At 28.4% G+C, this 20,230-nt stretch overlaps 1 protein-coding gene across 1 annotated transcript in view; it reads right to left on the reverse strand.

The window, feature by feature from the left end:
* Positions 1-18,227, reverse strand: part of frm (farmer) — a 29,634-nt gene extending 11,407 nt beyond the window's left edge. Inside the window, exons 1-2 of the mRNA XM_065503761.1 lie at positions 18,166-18,227; positions 17,795-17,905 (exon numbers count right to left, since the gene is read on the reverse strand). Of these exons, the coding sequence (XP_065359833.1) occupies positions 17,795-17,818 (24 nt within the window). The 5' untranslated portion in view covers positions 17,819-17,905; positions 18,166-18,227. The remainder of the gene's footprint in view (positions 1-17,794; positions 17,906-18,165) is intronic.
* Between the last annotated feature and the right edge of the window lie 2,003 nt (positions 18,228-20,230).

Consider the following 20,230-nt stretch of genomic DNA (forward strand, 5'->3'; position numbering starts at 1 on the left):
GTATAGGTTAAGGTTAGATTGTCAATAATTGGTTTTCCTTCCAGCTGTGCTAAGCAGCCTTTTAAGCATTCGTTACACTGGCTGTCAGTTATTGTTCAATAACGAGCTTGATTTAAGGTAATTTTTTTTTGGAATAATGGGACTGTTATTGGAGTGCTAATTGCATAAAAGTTAAATTGTCAAAAATGTTGTACTCTCCCACATAAAATGGTTTAATGAATTCAAAGATGTTTCTTAATTTAATTGTAATTAAATTAGCCATAAAAACACAAGTTTTTATTATAATAACTACCATAAAACCCCAGTTGGAAATTTAAAGTGCTTTTTATCTCTTGGACTTTTTCAAACAATTACACAAATGTTGGCTCTCATACTATTGAGGTATTTACAAAACAATTTATATATTGTCTAAAATGTATATTAAATACCTTTAATTTGGTACCAAATTTGTCTTTAATACATACAATTTTGTAAAAAAGTGCAGAAAAAGTGCAAAGTGCAAAAAAACTATTGATGAATTTCCACATATATTTATATACTATGGAATAGGTATCTTAAATACCTTTAATTTTGTACAAAATTTATCTATAATAGATACGTTAAAGTACCAAAGTAACAATTTTGTAAAAAAGTGCAAAATTTTCATCAAAGAACTATTGGTGAATTTTCAATAACATTTATATATTTTTGAATTGGTCTTTCAAATACATTTAATCCGAAAACAAATTTTTCTATGATTTTTAACAAAAGGGACATAAAAAGGGCAAAATTTAAAAAAACACTATTTCGATATTTCCACAAATATTTATAGTCTTATGAGTAGGTTTCTTAAATACCTTTAATTTGGTAACAAATTTATCTACAATATGTATTCATTATTGTACCAAAAAAACAATTTTGTAAGAAAGGGCACAAAAAGGGCAACATTTTCATAAAACTGTAAATGAATTTTCAAATTATTTATATAGTTTTGGATAGATCATTTAAAAGGCTTTAGTTTGGTGGCAAAATTGTCTACAATATGTATTCATTATTGCACCAAAAAACAATTTATGTTAAAAAATGCAACATTTTAAAAAAAATTATTAATGAATTTCCAAAAATATTTCTATAGTTTTGAATACGTCTTTAAAATACCTTTAAATTGGTGTAAATTATTTATTTATTATTGTACTAAATTAATGATTTTGTTAAAAAAAGGGCAGAAAAATGGCAACATATTTAAAAACCTATTGATGATTTTCAAAAATATTTATATACTTTTGGAAAGATCTTTAAAATCGCTTTAATTTGCCACCAAAGTTGTCTACAATATTTATTTATTACTGTACAAAGTAAACAATTTTGTTAAAAAAGGCAGAAAAAGTGCAAAATTTGGAAAAAAAATTTCCAAAAATATTTTTATAATATTGAATACGTCTTTTAAATACCATTAGTTTGATACACGATTTGTTATCGTAGAAAAAAGACGATTTTGGAAAAGTGCAAAATTTTAAATGTAAAATTTGTTAGAACTAATGTCAATAGATCGTGAATGGTTTAAAAAAATCTTTATTTACTTTAAATACTATTACAGTTAAGTACTGATGAAAATTGTATTGAAAATCCTATAACTTTTCATAAAAAATCTAGAAACATACGCAGGTTATTATCTCTATTTCGTCAATAAAAAAAATTGGATACAAACCTGTCACATTTCAGTACTATTGTTTATTGTAAACTATTAATATTGTCATTCAAAAATTGATCAAATATATTTATGAGAAACTCTAGAAGTGTCATCCAATTTGTTTATGACAAAGATAGAAAAGCAAGAATTTTTTAAAAATTCCATACACTTTCCTACAAACAAACATACATTTTTATAATCAAATTAAAAACCGCCCACATAAATAAAATAAATATTTTACCAGCCAAGAGTTCTTACTTAAATTTCATAATAATCTGTTTTGTTAAGATTTTTCTCTTTTGTTATTTAATATTTTGAGCGGCCTAAGGGCGAAAATAATACATTAGATTTCTTTGTTAAGTTATTTGGTACATGTCAAATTGACAGCCCTAACAAATGACTACCAAATAAACAGCATTAATCTACATTTACCAACAATTTATATGCTTACAACTCTACTGGAGAAGCAGAAGGTAGTGATTTGAACGCCCCATTGATATGTATGTTTAGCGTGGCTTAACTTTAGCAAACATCACGTTTTTATTTTATTTTTAAATAGTTAAGTTTGTTTTTTTTTTTTTTTTTGGTTTTTCATAGGTCATTTGTATGATGTGTGCAAACAAAATGAATTGATTACCCCCCTTGTCTTTTTCAATAATCATGTTTAATCAGAACCAGTTAAGATCAAGTAATAATGAATGTACACAAACTATATCTAACGTTAGTCTGTCTGTTCATATTTATCTACACTCAACCCATAATGATTGAATATTAAAGAGCTTCAAAATAAAATAAAAAAGTGTTACAAGTCTTATGCGTGCACCTCAAATGCACACAAACACCCAATAAACACTTAGGATTGAAGTCAATTTGAAAATGATTTGATATCAAGCCCGCAAATTTTCTTCAAGCTGGTTTGATGATCATTTCAGAATGCTTGGAAAACAAATATTTTAATAGCTTTTCAAATTTCCAAATTTTCTTTAAAATTTGCTTTTTAAAATTGAAATAATAATTTTCCTTACATTTATGTTTGCTGGACATAATCGCATCATGACATTTTCTTTAAATTTGAGTATGAGTGTGTGTTTGAAATATGAAATAACTGACATATTTTATTATTCATATAATCGAAGCTTAAAATTTATTTGATGGATTTTTGCTTTTGAAATTCTACCAGTTGTCAGTTGGTTTTGAGATGCTGGCAGACAGACAGACATACAGACTTTATTTAATCTGCATTTCCGAAATGCTTAATTATGTGTAAAATTATTTTAAATATTTACTTTGTATGTGCTGTGATTGCTGGTGAGAAATAAATACATACATACGTTTAAAAATTCAGCATAAATTATAAAGTTGTATTACAGATCGATCTAATATTTAATGACTACTAAAATGTAAATATTTGTCCCAGTTTATAAACAAATGTGTATTTAATTACACAAGTTCAATAAATCATAATAATATTATTGTACTTTTGGACATTGTTCAGTCTTACAAAAGTCATGTAAACTCAAACAATCTATTTTTGCAAATGGTTGTTGTTACCAAGCCAATTAAAAAGCACATATATATAACGCATTCTGTTTAAACTCTCCCACCGTATTTATTTGTTACTGAAGGGTAAAGAGAAGTTGCTTAGTGTCTGAAATCATTCCATTATAAATATCCAAACATTGATAACAATCAAATTTGAAATGCTTTGGTTTAACATGATAAATTCAAACCTCCCACTTTTTATGTTTTTCTTTCGATGCATCCACATATTTTAATGTGGGTGGTTTGTAAAATTAATCATCATATTGTTGTTCATATATTGACAACTCGTAACTGACATTTGTTTTCAAAATGAAATAATGATGCCAAATGAAGATGGAGAAATCATTTGTCATCATAGTAAACAAAATTGTTATGAGAATTACTCTTCCGAGCCCCTACTTTCTCAGGGATTTGATGAAAGCTCGGCAGATAAAACTAGCCAGTTGTAAATAGTACTAAAATTTGGTAGCATGAAAAAGTTTATTTTTTAACAAATCCGATTACATCCCTTTACTTTGTCATAACTTTAATACAATTTCTGCAGAACATAATCAGTACACAGAGAAAACAGATTCGTGGTAGCAACCGAATTTGATGCCAATCGAATGATTCTGTCTTAGTGACCGCATTTTACAGTTGTGCGTACAATATTTTGGAAGGGGTAACTAAAGTTTGGTTGCCTCATCTGAAATTCATCTTTATCAACTGACTTTCTGTTGTTAGAACTGAATGTGTGCAACCGAATCATTCGATTGGCAACAAATTCGGTTGCTATCACGAATCTGTTTTCTCTGTGTAGGTTTTTGCATATTAGATATTAAGAATACTAATATTCTTAATATCAAATTGATTTTGATATTAAGTCTTTTTATACAAATCCTAGTGGGATTCTTTGTTTTTTTCTTGAATTTGTTTAAATGTCCACAGCACAAAATTAACAGGTTGTTAACAATGCTGACATTTCATAGGTTTGTCAGCACTATTAGAAAACCTGTTGATTTTTTACGGCAGAATACCAGAGTGTCATCAGATTTTTGTATATCAGTCTGAAATTTTCAATCTCTAGTGACTTTCCCATCAGAGCTCTTAAACAAAATTCTGGAATTCTCCGACTTTTTCACATATATGTCAGCAGAAAAAAATTAATAGGTTGTCAACAGTGCTGACATGTCGTAGGTTTGTCAGCACTATTATCAAACTATTAATTTTTTTACTGCTGACATTTGAGGAACATGAAATTCGAAAGGATCAAATGTTAGCAGAACACAATTCTAAGGTTTCACGACTTGAAATATCGTAGTAAGACAAATTAGTAGAATTGTCAGTACTATTGAAAACCTGCTGATTTTCTCTTACTAATATTTGATACAAATGAATGAGAAAAAAAGTCAGGCTCAAAACTGATTAAATCAGCAGTCATAGAGAATTTTACATAAAGACCAGAGACCATGTCAAACAAAAATACAACAAAAAAAATGTTTGATACAACAACAAAATACATTGACTAGCATGTATTTTGTTGTTGCGAGAGATAGGTTTTTGACAACAGACTTAGGTTTTGGACAATTACGTCTCGTCTCTATGTTACCCTTTGCTAGACACTATGTCAGCATTCTTAATATTTATCCAATCCACAACCTTTCTTGAATGGTTGCATGTTTGAATAGCAAACCAATTTAAAGTGTAGACAACAATATATTGCTACAATCCAGTTTATTAATAGAACATTTATCTCCAGATAAACTAGATCAATTGTGTTCCCTCTTCTTCCCAATTTAAAACCAAAAACAAAATGCCAAGTGAGCTATTTCCTTAAAAAATCCACAACATATTTAGAAGGTATTTATAGATATATGGGACTGAATGAAGAGGGTATCAATTAACTGTCATAATTTGAATATTAAATTCGTGTGTTGCTGAGAGGAACTGGGTTCGTTTCTGAGCGATGATTAAATTGTGGGAAATTCCCGAGTGGAAAGGATTGTTGATATTCCCCACTTTTGTTATGCAATTGAACAAATGACAACTACATATTGTAAGCATTAGTGAAGACATAGCCAGAAGGTAGTCAAAATAATGGAATGTCTTTCTAAATTGATGACAAACTAATGAATTTTGTATAAAAAAGAATCAAGAAAATCAGAGAAGTTCAGAAAAGTTTCTATATGGGATTTTTTAAAAGCTAATTTTATATTTGATTTGTCTTGCTTCATTATTTCAAAACTAGATTGATTAACTTTTTTAAACTAGATTAAAAAATATTTCTAGTTAAAGATAAGAATCAGCAAAACTTCTTTGACTACTTTGAACATCAATAAAATTGATTTTTTATTTAAATTTTAAAAGTTGTTATTTTTTTTATTATTGCTAATGAATTTGGAAATAAAAAAAATACCAACATTTATGTATATTCTTTTATAACAAATAGCAATATGCTAAATAGACTAGATTAGAATGTTCTTTAAAAAAACAATATTTGGTATCAATATAAATACGCACACAAAAACATTTATCCAAAATATTTCTTAGAAGGAAAAAAAATATGTATTCATAAATTATGAGGCGATTTGAAATGTTAAAATGTCATTTTATGAATTTAACTACAAACAGAAATAAGAAATATGCCTACATATTCGATTTAATATTTTACATATTAATGATTTTAAACGTAAGACAAAATTTATTAAATTATCATAACTTGTTTGATTTTTAATATTTTTTTTTTTGGGATCTTAGAACTTGACGCAAAACATAGAACCAAACAGTTAAACAAATTTAGACGTATTACATGCAGACATATTTACATGTAGATGTAGATGTAAATGTTTATTTATTTACTTAACTTGCACATGTGTGTAAAATTCAAACCAACTTGACCATCATTTTACGCACTTATAAATTTATGAGAATTTACTGTATCTCCGCCTGCCTGACTGACTGACTAACTGACTGGCTACCTTTACATTTGTCGTCTGTGCCTTATGGAGAAGGTCAACCAGACAACATTATCATTCATTCTTCTGCTATTTTAGAGAACACATGTATGTATGTTTGTTTGTTTTTGTATCTATGTGATGATGCTCAAATGTGGCTAAAATATTTTAGCCATTTTTAAGAATTTTTTTTATTTTTTGACAGAGTGAATCTTGTGAATTTATGAGTTCAAGGCAAGCAAACACTTCACAAAAAATTAACTTTTTAAAATGAAAACATTTAGCATATAAGTTCAAAATTCAAATGAATTTGTTACTTTCTAAATAAGAGTTCATCTATGTCATTCATATAACAATCAATGAATGTTGCATATATTTCTGTTATGCATATTATTGAGAGGAAGTCTATTTAACCAACTGACTTAGTTAACTGTTTTGTAAGTTTTTGGCTTTTAAAACCAGTTTTCCTTAATCACTTTTCATTTTTTTTTGGGAATATCCACTGTTTTTAAACCATATTTTGTAAGCTGCACTTTTGAAGGTTTCTTTTTTTTAAATATGGTTCGAATTGCCAGCCAGTGAAACAAATGAACTTGAAATGACAATGTATATTTATGGCCCTTTCCTTGCTATTTTTATTTTTAACATTTAGGGGTCCTACGTTTTAGCCATATACTTGTAAATGTTGCGTGTCTTTTTGTTTTTTATTAACATGTCGTTTTAATAATTTTTATTATCTTGGGGGATTCATTCAGCTTTTTTTCGTGTTGTCTTGTTTTTAGCAATATTTTAGGTAGGTTTTTTATTTTTTTAAATTTGGGTTTTGTAATTAAATCCCTGCTGTTAGCTGAAGTAATTTGTTTAGCTGTGCAATCACGAAGTGATTAGTCGCTAATTGCAACAGCTCTTGAATTCTCCCTCTCAAATTCTTTATATTCCCAAGACATCTTCTCTCCGGAATGACCCGAGGCCAACCGCACAACAACTCGCAAATTTAATATAGAAATAATTCATACTCATTGCATTACTGGTCGCTAGTAATTACACAAGTCCTATATATCTAATCATACTGCTAATACTTATTTTAAATCCTTTGTGGATTTTTATAAGTTACTACTTCTCGTGGTATCTTATTTTGGACTTTAAATTGAAAATATGAGCGAATACAAACTTTCCGGTTTATCTCGATATTAAATCAAGTCAGCAGTACAAAATCTACAGTACTATGACATGTCAGTACTGATGACATCCTGCTAATTCTCTTCTGCTGACATTTGACCAAATGTGTAAAAAGGTAAGAGATTAAATCTATTAGAGTTAGAAATATCCTGGTTTCTTTAAATGTCAGCAGTAAAAAAATCTACAGTTTGTTAATAGTTCTGACAAACCTACGACATGTCAGCACTGATGACATCCTGCTAATTCTCTTCTGCTGACATTTGACCAAATGTGTGAAAGGAAGGTAATATAGTCCCACAATCTGCAGATAAAGTTTTGCTAACATTCCCTTAAAAGTGCAGTTGGAAAAGTTAACAGGGATTGGAAGTAGGAACTAATCAGAATCATTCCGTTAATAGTACTAAATTTCCGTACTATAGACAAACAGGCTGATTATGTTCTTCCGACATTTTTCCAAAGTTATGACAAAGAGAAAGGAAGTCATTGGATGGATTAAATAACAAAATTTTTGTAGTAAATTTTAACCACAAACTTTCTTATCCCTTTATTCTTGGTTAAATTTGCAGCAGGTTATTCAAAGTACCAAAAACCCAATAAAATTTCTCAACTACAACATTTTAGTACTTTTTACAACCTGAAGTTTTTTTGTTGCTAAAAATAAACCCGCTATTTAAGAACATATTTTGAGTACCTTTGATTTTTAACCTGATGATAATTCACGAATTGTTATTTCCTCCAGACTTTCTTTGGGATCAAATAAAAACAAAGCTTCAACATTAAAACAAATTTTTGAATGAATCTTTTGACTAGAGAATTGATCTTTGGGATGTGATCGTGTGTGATGCCTATGTATCACCTGATTTTCTGATCAATAGGTACTATTGACAATCTACCGATATTCCATCAAAGGTATGAGAAAGCCAATGGTAGACCTACTAAATTTTCACATCTAGGTTTGCCTGAAAGAGTTGTCAACATAGCTAACACAGCTACAACATTTCTATAGTTACTATTGACAACCTTCAGATAAAGTCCTACTAACATTTCATCATGTATATGAGAAAGTCAAGGAATGCTATTCGACCTAACTACCTCGATAAGCTGCTAAGTTTGTCCTGCTGATACTTGTAAGCAAGTCTTGAATTTATAGAAGAGAGACTTGCTCTTCTATAAACTCTTCTATAAACTCAAGACTTGCTAAAGTAAACTTGATGTGTATGAACCAGCACTAAGATAAAGCTATTTAAGTTTAAATAGATTTGAAAAAAGTAACATAAAAAGTAAACCATAAGCTATTCAAAATATAGCCGTTGGTCCTTCGAACTGGATATAAAAAAGTGAAAATCTATTTACTAATCTAATATTTAGAAAATCATTGGTTTCATTATGATTTTCCTAAAAGAAAAGTATTCAAAGGAGAGGTGTATTGTTTTAAAACCAAAAGTTAGGTAATTAACACTTGATGGTCCTTCGAACCGAATATAAACAAATAAACTTTAATTTGTTAAGTGCAATTTTCCCTAAACTATTTTAAACCACCAAATTTGTATTTATTTGTTTTGCATTAGTCAATGTTGACAAATATTTATTGCGAATTATAAGAAAATTAATTATCATAATCCAATTAGGCCTCGAAGATGTTTTTTTATTTCTTACTAATATTTGTATGTGTTCTTTGTTTTTGTGTTTTTGACAATTTTTTTTTGTTTTGTTGGTGGTTGTTTTCTTAAATCAACCATCGAATTTATATCCGCATTGGTTGCTAATAAAAACCTAAAATATTGTTTTGTATATGATTTTATTTAAAACAACCTATAAAACCAGATACGCCAATAATACATTTAAGTAGTCATCAGGTTTTAACAAATATTAATTATAAAACTAGATTTTTAAACAAAAAAAAACCAAAAATATACATACAAACACAGTTAACTAAGTATTTATTTATTTATACATATAAATGAACATAGATCCATGAATAAATAAATTCATAGCAATGATGTCATCCTCTATAGCCAAGCTAGAGATTTGGCTAAATTAAACTAATTTAATTTAATATGATTTGATTTAATTAAATTTTCCGGCTTGCAAAATGAAATTCTGGATTAAGAAATAAATAAATATATAATAAGCAAAAGATAGTTCTAGGCTAGTTCTAAGTTCTCAAATAATTCTTAGCTAATTTGTTATACATCCGTTTCAAACTAAACTAAAACAAAACAAAACGAAATAAATCTAAAAGAAAAATTATGCTAAAATTATATTTATTACAGCCATAAATTCACTAGGTGTTGTTGAACTTAGTGACTGGCCACTTATGTTTAGCAGAATACACGTAATGTGCTAATTTATTTTGAGTGTAATCAGCAACATCAGCCATTTATATCTACATATTCTGCTTATTATTATTATTTTGGGGTTTTTTTTCTTTTCTTAAATTCTTAATTTCTTATTCCAACATAATTGTCGTCATGTTAGCTGAGTTTAAGCTGGTTTGGTCTAGTTAAAATTCATCTAAATTAAAATCGTGATGTTTTTTGAAATACATTCGCCAATAGTTCTCAGCTAGAATATTTGGTATGCGTACCAGCAAATTTGTTGAAAATGTATTTTTTGTTTTCTAACGGTTTTTGTTTTTAAATTTATTTTTGATACCTATCATTATAGATCTCCAAACAGCCCATTAAATAGTCATTTATTGGTCACGAGAAGAATGCGTTTTGTTTTCGATGATAATGATCAACGTGTAAGATATAATTTCAAATTTAAAATCATTTATGTAGAAAGCTATTTCCGGCCGTGGCGAATTTTAATGCCAAATATTTTAGTTTTGTTTTTTGGTTGAGAAACGTCAATAGCTTGAAAACTATGAATCATGTTCATTTTAAACGCATTTTTAATTATTTATTTAAGTTTTTGCTGATTTGTTTAAATAACATTGATTTAATTAGATGAGTCGTAGGAAATTCCTCTTTTTAATAAGGTTAGAAATGGTAACGACTCTCTCTTTGGCTGATCGAATGTCAAGAGGACTGAATTCCCAGCAAAAAATGGTGCTTCCTCGGAAGCAGGTTTGTAAGGCAGAGAGCACTTGTATACTGCTACCACTTCGCATGAAAGATTACATGATTTTTATATGGGATTCCTCGCGTAGAGGCTCTGCATAAGGAATCCAATATAATCATATTTCACAGCTTTGAAATTAATCTGATTTCATCGAATTAAATATGTGCAAACAATTGTGCACATAGATTTTAGAGCTGGTGAGAAGCAATAAAATCTTACAGACCCAGTGATTGCCTAACAAGAAGCGCTGATTTTTTCTAAGTTCTTCACCACCTATACGAATGTATGCCTTCCAAAATCATTTTTGTAAGGCAATAATTTTAGGATGCAATTAATGTAGCAGTAGAAGATGCAGTACTCATATTTATTGCTTCCAAATCCAGAATATTTTTTGCTGGGTTAGCAGCTTGTTAATTGTACTGATAATGCTACATCATTTCAAGATTACTGACAACCCTCAAATTTTATCCGGCTGATCAAGATCAAGGGATATCATCAGATTTTTTATACGCATTTGAGGCTGCACTTTTCCAGTGTTATTTCTTATAAAAAAATAAATCCCAAAGATATTTTCATCCTCTTTCATACATTCGATCACAAATCAGCGCGATATAATCTGTTGGATGTCAAAAGTTGGAAAAATCAAAAATCTTGGGAATGGGATCGTGTGTGATCAGCTAGGATCACATGTTTATCTCCAGATTTACTGATATTGAAGACATTTCCACACTTTTTCACAAATTTAACCAAATAACAGCCTGCTATAATCAGCTTAATATCAGAAATTGGAAAAATTAAAAATCATTATGATCGATCTTGTTTTATACCTAATTCCGCATTTGTTTCTTCATATTTTCATACTCCTGAAGATATTTGCATACTCCTTCATACACTTGATCAGATACAAACGCGATATAATCTGCTTGATGTCAAAAAAATTGGAAAAAATCTAAAATCTTTAAAATGTGATCGTGTGTATTCAGCTATGATCAAATGTTTATCTCCTGATTTAGTGATACTGAAGACTTTTCCACACTTTTTCACACATTTAACCAATTATCAGTGCGATATAATCAGCTTGATATCAAAAATTTGAAAAATCAAAAATCTATGGAATTCGATCGTGTGTGATCACCTATGATCACACGTTTATCTACAGATTTACTGATATTGAAGACATTTCCACACATTTAACCAAAATGTCAGTACGATATAATCAGCTTAATATCAGAAATTGGAAAAATTAAAAATCATTCTGATGGATCGTGTGAAATACCTAATTCCGCATGAGTATCTCCATATTTTCTGATATTTTTTGATTGAATGCCAGTGGAGTAGAATCAGTAGGAAATACTTTCAATCCGCAGATAAAATCGTACTGAAATTCCATCAAAAGTATGGGAAAGAAACCAGAGTTACTGCTTTCCCACACTACTATTTAAGATCTTCAAAATTTACCTATAACGGTTTGTCAATATCACTAACAAACCTTTAATATTTTTGTATTTACTATTGACAACCTTGAGATAAAGTTCTGCTGACATTTCTCTTTCAGTACTATTGTGATCTTCTTTAGGCAAGTAATATAATGAATGAGAAATCATTGACAGTCTTAGGATTTTTTTCTCTATGCATATGAACAAATTCAGCACATTGTCAATAGTACTGAAATTTCGAAGGGTTTTTCATTCTACAAACTGGTGATTTTGTCGTGATGACAAGTCAACAGCTCATTTGTGAGTTCAAATATCAGGAGAACAAACTCAAATCGCTGTCAAAAGTACTAACAAACTTTTTAATTTTCCGTACTACGACATTTCAGTACTTTTGACTGCATAATGATTTTGTCCAGCTGACATTTCAAGTCGCTTTCTCGCTGACTTGCTGACTTAATCCTGGTGACATTTCACCAATTGTACAATCTAAACGAAATTTCAAATTCGTGAGAATTCTTTAATTTTAGATATATGGAGTTTGACATTACTTGACTGAGAGAATGTGGTTTTAAGATCAAACTCCATAAATAAAAAATGAATTAATTTGCTCCAATCACCTGTATAAACAACTCTTAAGTATGACAAAGTGAAGGGATTTAATCATTTTAACAGAATTTAGCACAGTTTTAGAATTCTTTAAGAATATGGAATAGCTGTGCTAGATACTTTTGCAAAGAATAAGCACAAAAGTGAAAAGAGTTTAGCTATATTTCATTTCATTCACTAAATATTAAAAATATGATGATGACATCATGGTGACAAAAACAAATACAGACTTTTTTCTCATTTCTTTAACATCTTGTCTAAAATTTCGCTTTTATTTCGAATTAAAAGGGAAACCAAAACCACATTCAAGTCACCTTTTGAAACAACACACAAAGCAAAATAATTTGCATAAATTGTATCTTTTTTTTTTTATACACAAATTATACGTATAAATGTGTATTTAGAAGAAGAAAAAAATAACAATTTTAAGTATGTAGTTATTTGTTAATATAATAAGGCGTTAGTTTTGCATAATAAAAGCTTATTTTCAAAGATTTGTAGCAAGTTTTATTTAAATAGAAATAATTTAAAAAGAAGTCAATAACAATAACAATCATAACTATATGTATATGTATGGATGTGGATCATCAATAAAAGACTAATTTTGGAAGAGGTTTCTGACGTTTGTTTTTTTTTAAATATTTTTTGCTATTATTATTTACTTAATTTATTTGACAAATAATATTATTGTGTAAATAATATTAATAACAGTATACATTGTTACGTATACTTTTCAATATTTTAAGTAGCTAATTGCTCAAGGTTTTATTGGTATTCATGGATATGCATTATTTTTTTAATTTTTAGCAAATTTTGAGTAAATAGCAGAAAATAAGGAAATGCAGGATAATGCAGTGTATTGCAATTGACAATCTGCTACTCTTGATATCATGCTGTTGTTAAAATGTCAACAGGACAAAGCAGTTGTATACAATTAACGCTGTCATATGACTGCTGACATTTCTTCCATCGATTATATAAAGAATCTTATGAGATCTCCCTACTTTCCTATGAATTTGATTTGTAAATATCATTAGCTAAATATCAAATTGAAACCTGTAATATTACTGAATTTACTACAAATTCAGTTATTTATCATGCTGTTGTTAATGTGTCAAAGCAGTTATGTACAACTGACGCTGACATTTCCTTCATTGATTATATAGAGAACCTAATGACATCTCCCTACTTTCCTATATCATTGGCTAAATATCAAATTGATAACCTGTCATATTACTAAATTTAGTACGGTGATATTTTAATATATCTCCATACTACAACATTTCAGTATTATTGTCAGGATGACCTTTTCATATACTCTCATATAAAAACCCAATGATTAATGATGACATCTCCTGAGACTCTCATACAATTGATTAAATGTCAGCATAAGAAATTCTGCAGGTTCTATATTATGCTAAAATGTCATAGAATTTTTTGCACATTTTAACAATCTTCAATTTTTATACTACTGACTTTTAATCAAATGTATGAACAAGTTAAATAATGTCTTCAGGGTTTAGGTTATACTTTTAGTTATTTTTCAGCAGGACGAAATCAGCAAATTGTCAATGGTACTAACTGCAGCAGTACTTGAATGATATTAATTGATTACAATTAGTACTATTGACGTCATGCTGCCTTTGTCCTGAAAAATATTTAATATAATCTAAAGAATATTCAGGAAAGTCATCGGTTTTTTTTATGAGGTATCAACATTCAATCAAATACACAAATCTGTTAGATGATCGAATATATAAGATCATAAAGGAGTCAGGATTTTTAAATGGACGCATAGCTAAAATAGTAGCACTAGTGCTATTGACAAACAGCAGCTTTTGTCGTGCTGACATTTAACCAAACCCTGCTGGAAATTTCAAGCCCCAGCAAAATTGTGAGGCTATACAAAAAACCGGTAACACCTGCAGAATTTCTTATACTTTTTGTCAACTATCTGCATTTGGAATTTTCTACTGAAAAGTTATGAGATAAAGAGACATTAAGAAAAGATCAGCAAGGACATTTATTTGGTCACATATCAGAGATCCAAACCAACCGGATGTCAAGAGTAGTTTTTGTATGAAGCTTTTTAAGACTTTTTAAAACTAATGACAACCTACTTATAGTTTCCTGTTGCATTTGACAAAATGTATGAGAAAGTCATCAGATATTTTAGGACCCAAATGGTAAAGTCCACAGTAAACTATAAGCAGTTAAGCTAATCAGTGCTAATGAAATATAGTAAGTAGTATGGAAATGTTGTAATCAGCTTAAGATTTTAGTTCCATGCCAACTTTTGCTTTATCGATCATATAAAATCCTGCTGGCATCCTCTCTCATAAATTTTGAGCAATGTCAGCAGGTCAAAACCAGCATGTTGTCAATAGTACTGATATGTTGTAGCACTTTAATTTAAACGATTTTTCAGAACTAATGACAATCTGCAGTTTGTCTTTAGCTCGGAAATGTCAATGTAAGTAGTGCTAAAACAACATAAGCATCAGGATATTTTAAATCATTTACAACTTTTGCTTCTCTGACCTAACACTCCCAGATTCTCTTTTAACAAATGTCAAAAGAACATAATTTGCTGATTTTCAATAGTACTGAAATGTAGCACTAATGACAATCTGCTGATTTGGATCTGCTAACAGTTGAAAAGTAAGGGATGAAGAGAAGGGTGTCAGCAAGTGCAAAAGTCAGCATTGAACTAAATTTTAAAGCTGTATAAGATTCTTAGTATAATTGACAAATTTCTGATACGAAACTAATGAATTTAGCAAATCATTCTCAATCTAGAAAAATAATAATTTTACAAATCAAAAATATATTAAAAATATTTTCAATATCTCAAGTATGCATTATTGATTAACACCTTTCAGGAATTTCAATAATTAAAGAAAAGACTCAAGGTCTTTTAATTTTTTTTTAATTTTTGCAAAATATTTTCAAATAAATACAAAATGCGTGAGTTAATTTTAATACGATTAAATGATTTCCTAGGAATTTTAAATATTCTTTTTAAATTTATATATAAAATGTTTTAATCATAAGTAATTTTGAAAATTTTCTTTCTCATGACTAAATAAAATAATATTGATTTATTTGCAAGTATGTTGTTGCCAGGTACATATATTCTGTTTAAATTAATAGTTATTTTTTTCGTCAAGCAGGTGTGTTATTAAAAATAACTTAAGTAATGTATTCTTAAGCAAATTAAATACATTTAAGTTATAATATGCAATCTGTTTATTGCAGTAATTTAAATGCAAATTTTTATGAATTCAAAGTAACTTAAATTGAAAGAAATATTATAAAACAGAGTTAAGAAATCATGGGTTTAAGAAGATATTAAAAGAAATATAACTAAGCAGAGGTAGCAAATCATAGGTTTGGAAAGTTGTAAAAGAATGAGTCAAACGTTTGGACAGAGCTATCTTACTCTTCTTCTTTTAAAGGTATTAAAAATAAAACTTATTAATATTATAAGATCAGTTAATATGATAAACTATTTTCTAGAGAACTTTTAAGAAGATATTACAAAGCAGAGCTAGTAAATCATAGGTTTGGAAAGTTGTAATATTATTAATATTAAAGCTTTTTAATGATATACAATATGATCAGTTAATTTATAGAACAATGATCAGCATTTTGATTTATTTTCCAGAGGAACTTTTTGATGGTTTTTAATTTCTAACCAAAAAGTTTTATAACATAACAAATATGTGCACAATTTATTGTTATGTTATATAGCTTTTTGGAAAGTTATAGAAATAAGCTTTATTTTGCTGTATTATAGCTTCGTTAATATATATTAGAAAGCTCCTTTTATAAACTTTCTAAACGAGAGATAATGTTTATAAAATTTAGAAGGACCACGAGCTTTTTGGAATCTTATAGAAATAAGCTTTATTTTGCTGTACATATATCTGAACATATTGCTTGGTTAATGTTGATTTGAAAGCTCTTTTTATAAACTTTGTAAACGATATCTAATGTTTATGTCTACCTCGATTGCTTTATAGACATTATTATTCTTACAATTGCATGAAGTTATTTTCAGTATTGGTAGGTTTATATTTCTGATGAATTTTTAAAAAGTTTCTTGAGTAACACTAAAGGCCATGATATTAAGAAAGCTTTGGTTTGAATTATTAAAACAAATTACTAAGCATTCGATGGTCATAAGATGACAGCTCGTACTTGATATTTTAACTTGAAATATTTCGGTCAATTGAATTCCCCATCATTTGTCTACATTATTTGAAGAAATATTGATGTGGCCCTCATTAGGATTTTGTGAAACAATATTTGAAAATTATTAAAGGTTTGGTAAATTAACAAGTTGTAATTTTATTACGGAATGTATTTATACTCTTAAATCTCTGTTAAACAGTATTGCAGTAACATTGAATATTTACGCGACTGCGCGCCCATCTTCATTAGAAACGTACATAAAGACATCTAATATTTTTCAACACACATATTCGTAAAAAAAGTGTTATTTGTTTACATTTTATTAGTGTTTTTTTTTGTATATTTTCAATATACTATAAATTTTTTTTGTTTATGGAACCGGATTTGAATAAAAAACAGAAAAAAATATTTAAATGTTTTGTATTATTCCAAAATGAATGTTTTAAATCAAGTACTGTTTTTTTAAGGTCTAATAATATTTGAAATCAATTTTATTTAAATTTTTCGCACACTGGCTGAAGTGCTTGAAAACTCTTGAATATAATGGCTCCAAAAGAAAGTGCCTAAAGGGTTTGTGGTCGGTTCGGTCTACTTGAAAAATAATAATCATTTGTAAAAACATTTAACATATTGCATAATGAAATATTTCGCTACTCATTGTACAAAAAAGTTATATTTGCATTTATTTGATTGTATGTATTTCTGTCTAATTAAAAACTATTTCAAATCATGATTGAAAACAAATGTAATTGACATTTGAAATTAACGTCATAACATTATTTGTGTGTGTACTTTGTTGCCGGCCATAATGTTTATTTAGCTTTTATTTTTACATTTTTATTATTTATTTAAGAATGCTCAATATTTTTTAGATTCAAGTGTAGACAGACGTCAACTAATAATTAGCAGGTAAATTAAACTCTACAACTTAAAGAGTTGTAGTCGTCGTCGTAACACAATTTAGCTTAGCCTCTCTAAGAACAAAAAACAAACACTTGAAAAAAACGTATTAATTTTTTGTTCAAGATATAGCTATTGATATTTAAATTTCTAACACTTTTTTTTATTCTTTTTATTTATACATTTGGCATTTTGCAAAACTAAAAATAATATTAAATCATTATAAAGTTTTTTTATTTTTTTTTTAAAAAATTTTAAACACTCACCATGCAAAACACTGCACGCGCCATTTTTATAAAAGTTTTGTTATGAACAAGAAAAATCACAGCTATTTTAAATTTAATTTGATTAACGTTCTACAGATCCAATTAATAAATCTTGAAGAGAAAAAGAGAAAAAAATCAAAAATAAAATAAATCTTTTTTTCACACTTTAATATTTCATAATTATTTTATTATAGTCTTTTATTTATTTTATAAAGTCTTTTCTTTTTTTGTTATTTCTTGTTTAACTCCTTCTTTGTCCTTTAATTTGCATTTAATTATATTTTATTTACTTAATTTATAAAATATTTAAGTATATTTGGTTTTATATTTTTTGTATTTTATTTTATTATTAAAATTAAGAAAAAAATTACAATTTAATAGAGCAAGTTATTTAGTTAACCTGAGACCGTACCGTTTTGATCGATCTATGAGAACTGAAGAAGATCCGCCGCAAACTTTGCAATATAAACAATGTTTTGTGCGCAAGCGTCTGCGCCGAAAACAAAGAATTAATTCACACACACACTCTTGACAAAAACAAAAAAAAACCAGCCAACACGAGATGCGTTGTGATTTGTGTTTAACGAAGAGTATTAGCAATAAAGCGGTAATAACAGCATCATCTGCTTATACAGAAAGTGAGCTGGGTGTGTGAATTATAATGTGGCCAGATTATAGTAAATTTCCTTTCATCAGGGTATATTATAAGTTTGTCATTCCCTTAGTAATTTCTACAGTTTTCATTTGCGACCCCATAGAGTATAGAAAGGCCCTAACTCGTGTTTTGTTTAAGTCGTGATTAGAGTATCCAAAAAACCGGCAAATTTAAAAAACCGGTTTCCGGTTTAACCGAAAAGGTGTGTTTTTAAAAAAACGGTTTTGATTTTTATCTTTTAAAAAACCGATTATTCGGTTTCGGTTTTTGTCTTCCAAAAAACCGGTTAACCGGTTTATATTAAATTTTTATTCAATATGAAAAATACGCTAATTTCAAATTTTTAAATTCTTAAGGCAATTATTTTATTTTTTTATGTAATATTGCCAAATGCGAAAATTTTCTATAAAATGAATCGATGTTTTTAAAAATGGTATCAAAGTTTTCCAAAAATATGTTTAAATGAGCTTTTGAAAATATACTTCATTAAAACCGGTTAACCGTCTTACAAAAACCGGGGTTTCAAAAAACCGAAATGTTAAAGAAAACCGAAACCAGTCGAGTTTACAAAGATGAAAAAACCGGTTTTCGGTTTCGGTTTTGGATACTCTAGTCGTGATTTTTTGGCCTAAATATGATATATGAGCGGATCATTTAACGAAATAAATGAAAATCTGGGCTTACAAAAAAAAAAACACGAGTTAGGCCCTTTCTATATTATGGTAACGATATATATTCTAGATCATTATATATAGAGCAGAGAGTCATTTCCGTCTGTCACGATTGACATCAATACATATCAATGTATATGCGCTATAGTACAATAATGGTTGACATTCAAAAAAATGACTGAGATTAGCAAAATACCTCGACATCCACGATTTTTTCACACACATTTTTTTTCAAATAAGATTTTTGTGTCAATTCTCCCAATTTTTATTCACATCCACTGTTTGATCACCAAATTCTTTTTCCACAAAAAATTTTTTTGATCTAAGTTTTATACCCCACACATGAGTGGCAAGGATTTGTCATTCCATTTGTAATTTCTACATTTTTCATTTTCGACCCCACAAAGTATATATATTCTGGATCGTTCTAGATAGCGATGTCGATATACAGGCAAATCCCGGTATAACGAACGATATGTTGTCAGGCCCATTCGTTAAATTGAAAAATTCGTAATATCGAGATGTTTTTTTTTTTAATTTTGGACAACTTTTTCTGTATTGGAATTTAACTAAACGTATGGCATTTTGATCCCTAGGTTGGATGAGCTGTGTGACATTAGGAGGAATGAATATCGTCCAAATCAAGGAATAAATATCATAATATTAATAGGCAAGTTGAATTCTTTAGACCCCTTTTACGCTCTCACTATACATTCAATTTGGGCAAGAAATATACCATTTTAAAGGGATTTATTCACAGAAGTGCAGAATATATATTTTATTGAAATCGGTTCAGTTTTTTAGGAGTTATAAGCATTTAAAGATGTTACTAACACATATGCAAAAACGTGTACATGTGAACATTAAGCTAAAAATTAAACAAAGCAATGCGTGTTTGTCCAATTTGTTGTTGTAAATAAATAAGAGAAACAATTAAACAGTATTGATTTCGCTATGTTTTAAGTGAGAGTTGTTATAGAAAACAAAGAAGAAGACTTTAGTAATTTAAAGTCACAAAAATATATTTTGAAGGTGTTTTTTTTTTATTTTCTAACTCCCATACGCGTAAACAATTTTTAAATTTATCAAAGGTTTATAAAACAAAATTTC

The sequence above is a fragment of the Calliphora vicina genome, chromosome 3 (genome assembly GCF_958450345.1).
Source record: "Calliphora vicina chromosome 3, idCalVici1.1, whole genome shotgun sequence".
NCBI classification, from domain to species: domain Eukaryota; kingdom Metazoa; phylum Arthropoda; class Insecta; order Diptera; family Calliphoridae; genus Calliphora; species Calliphora vicina.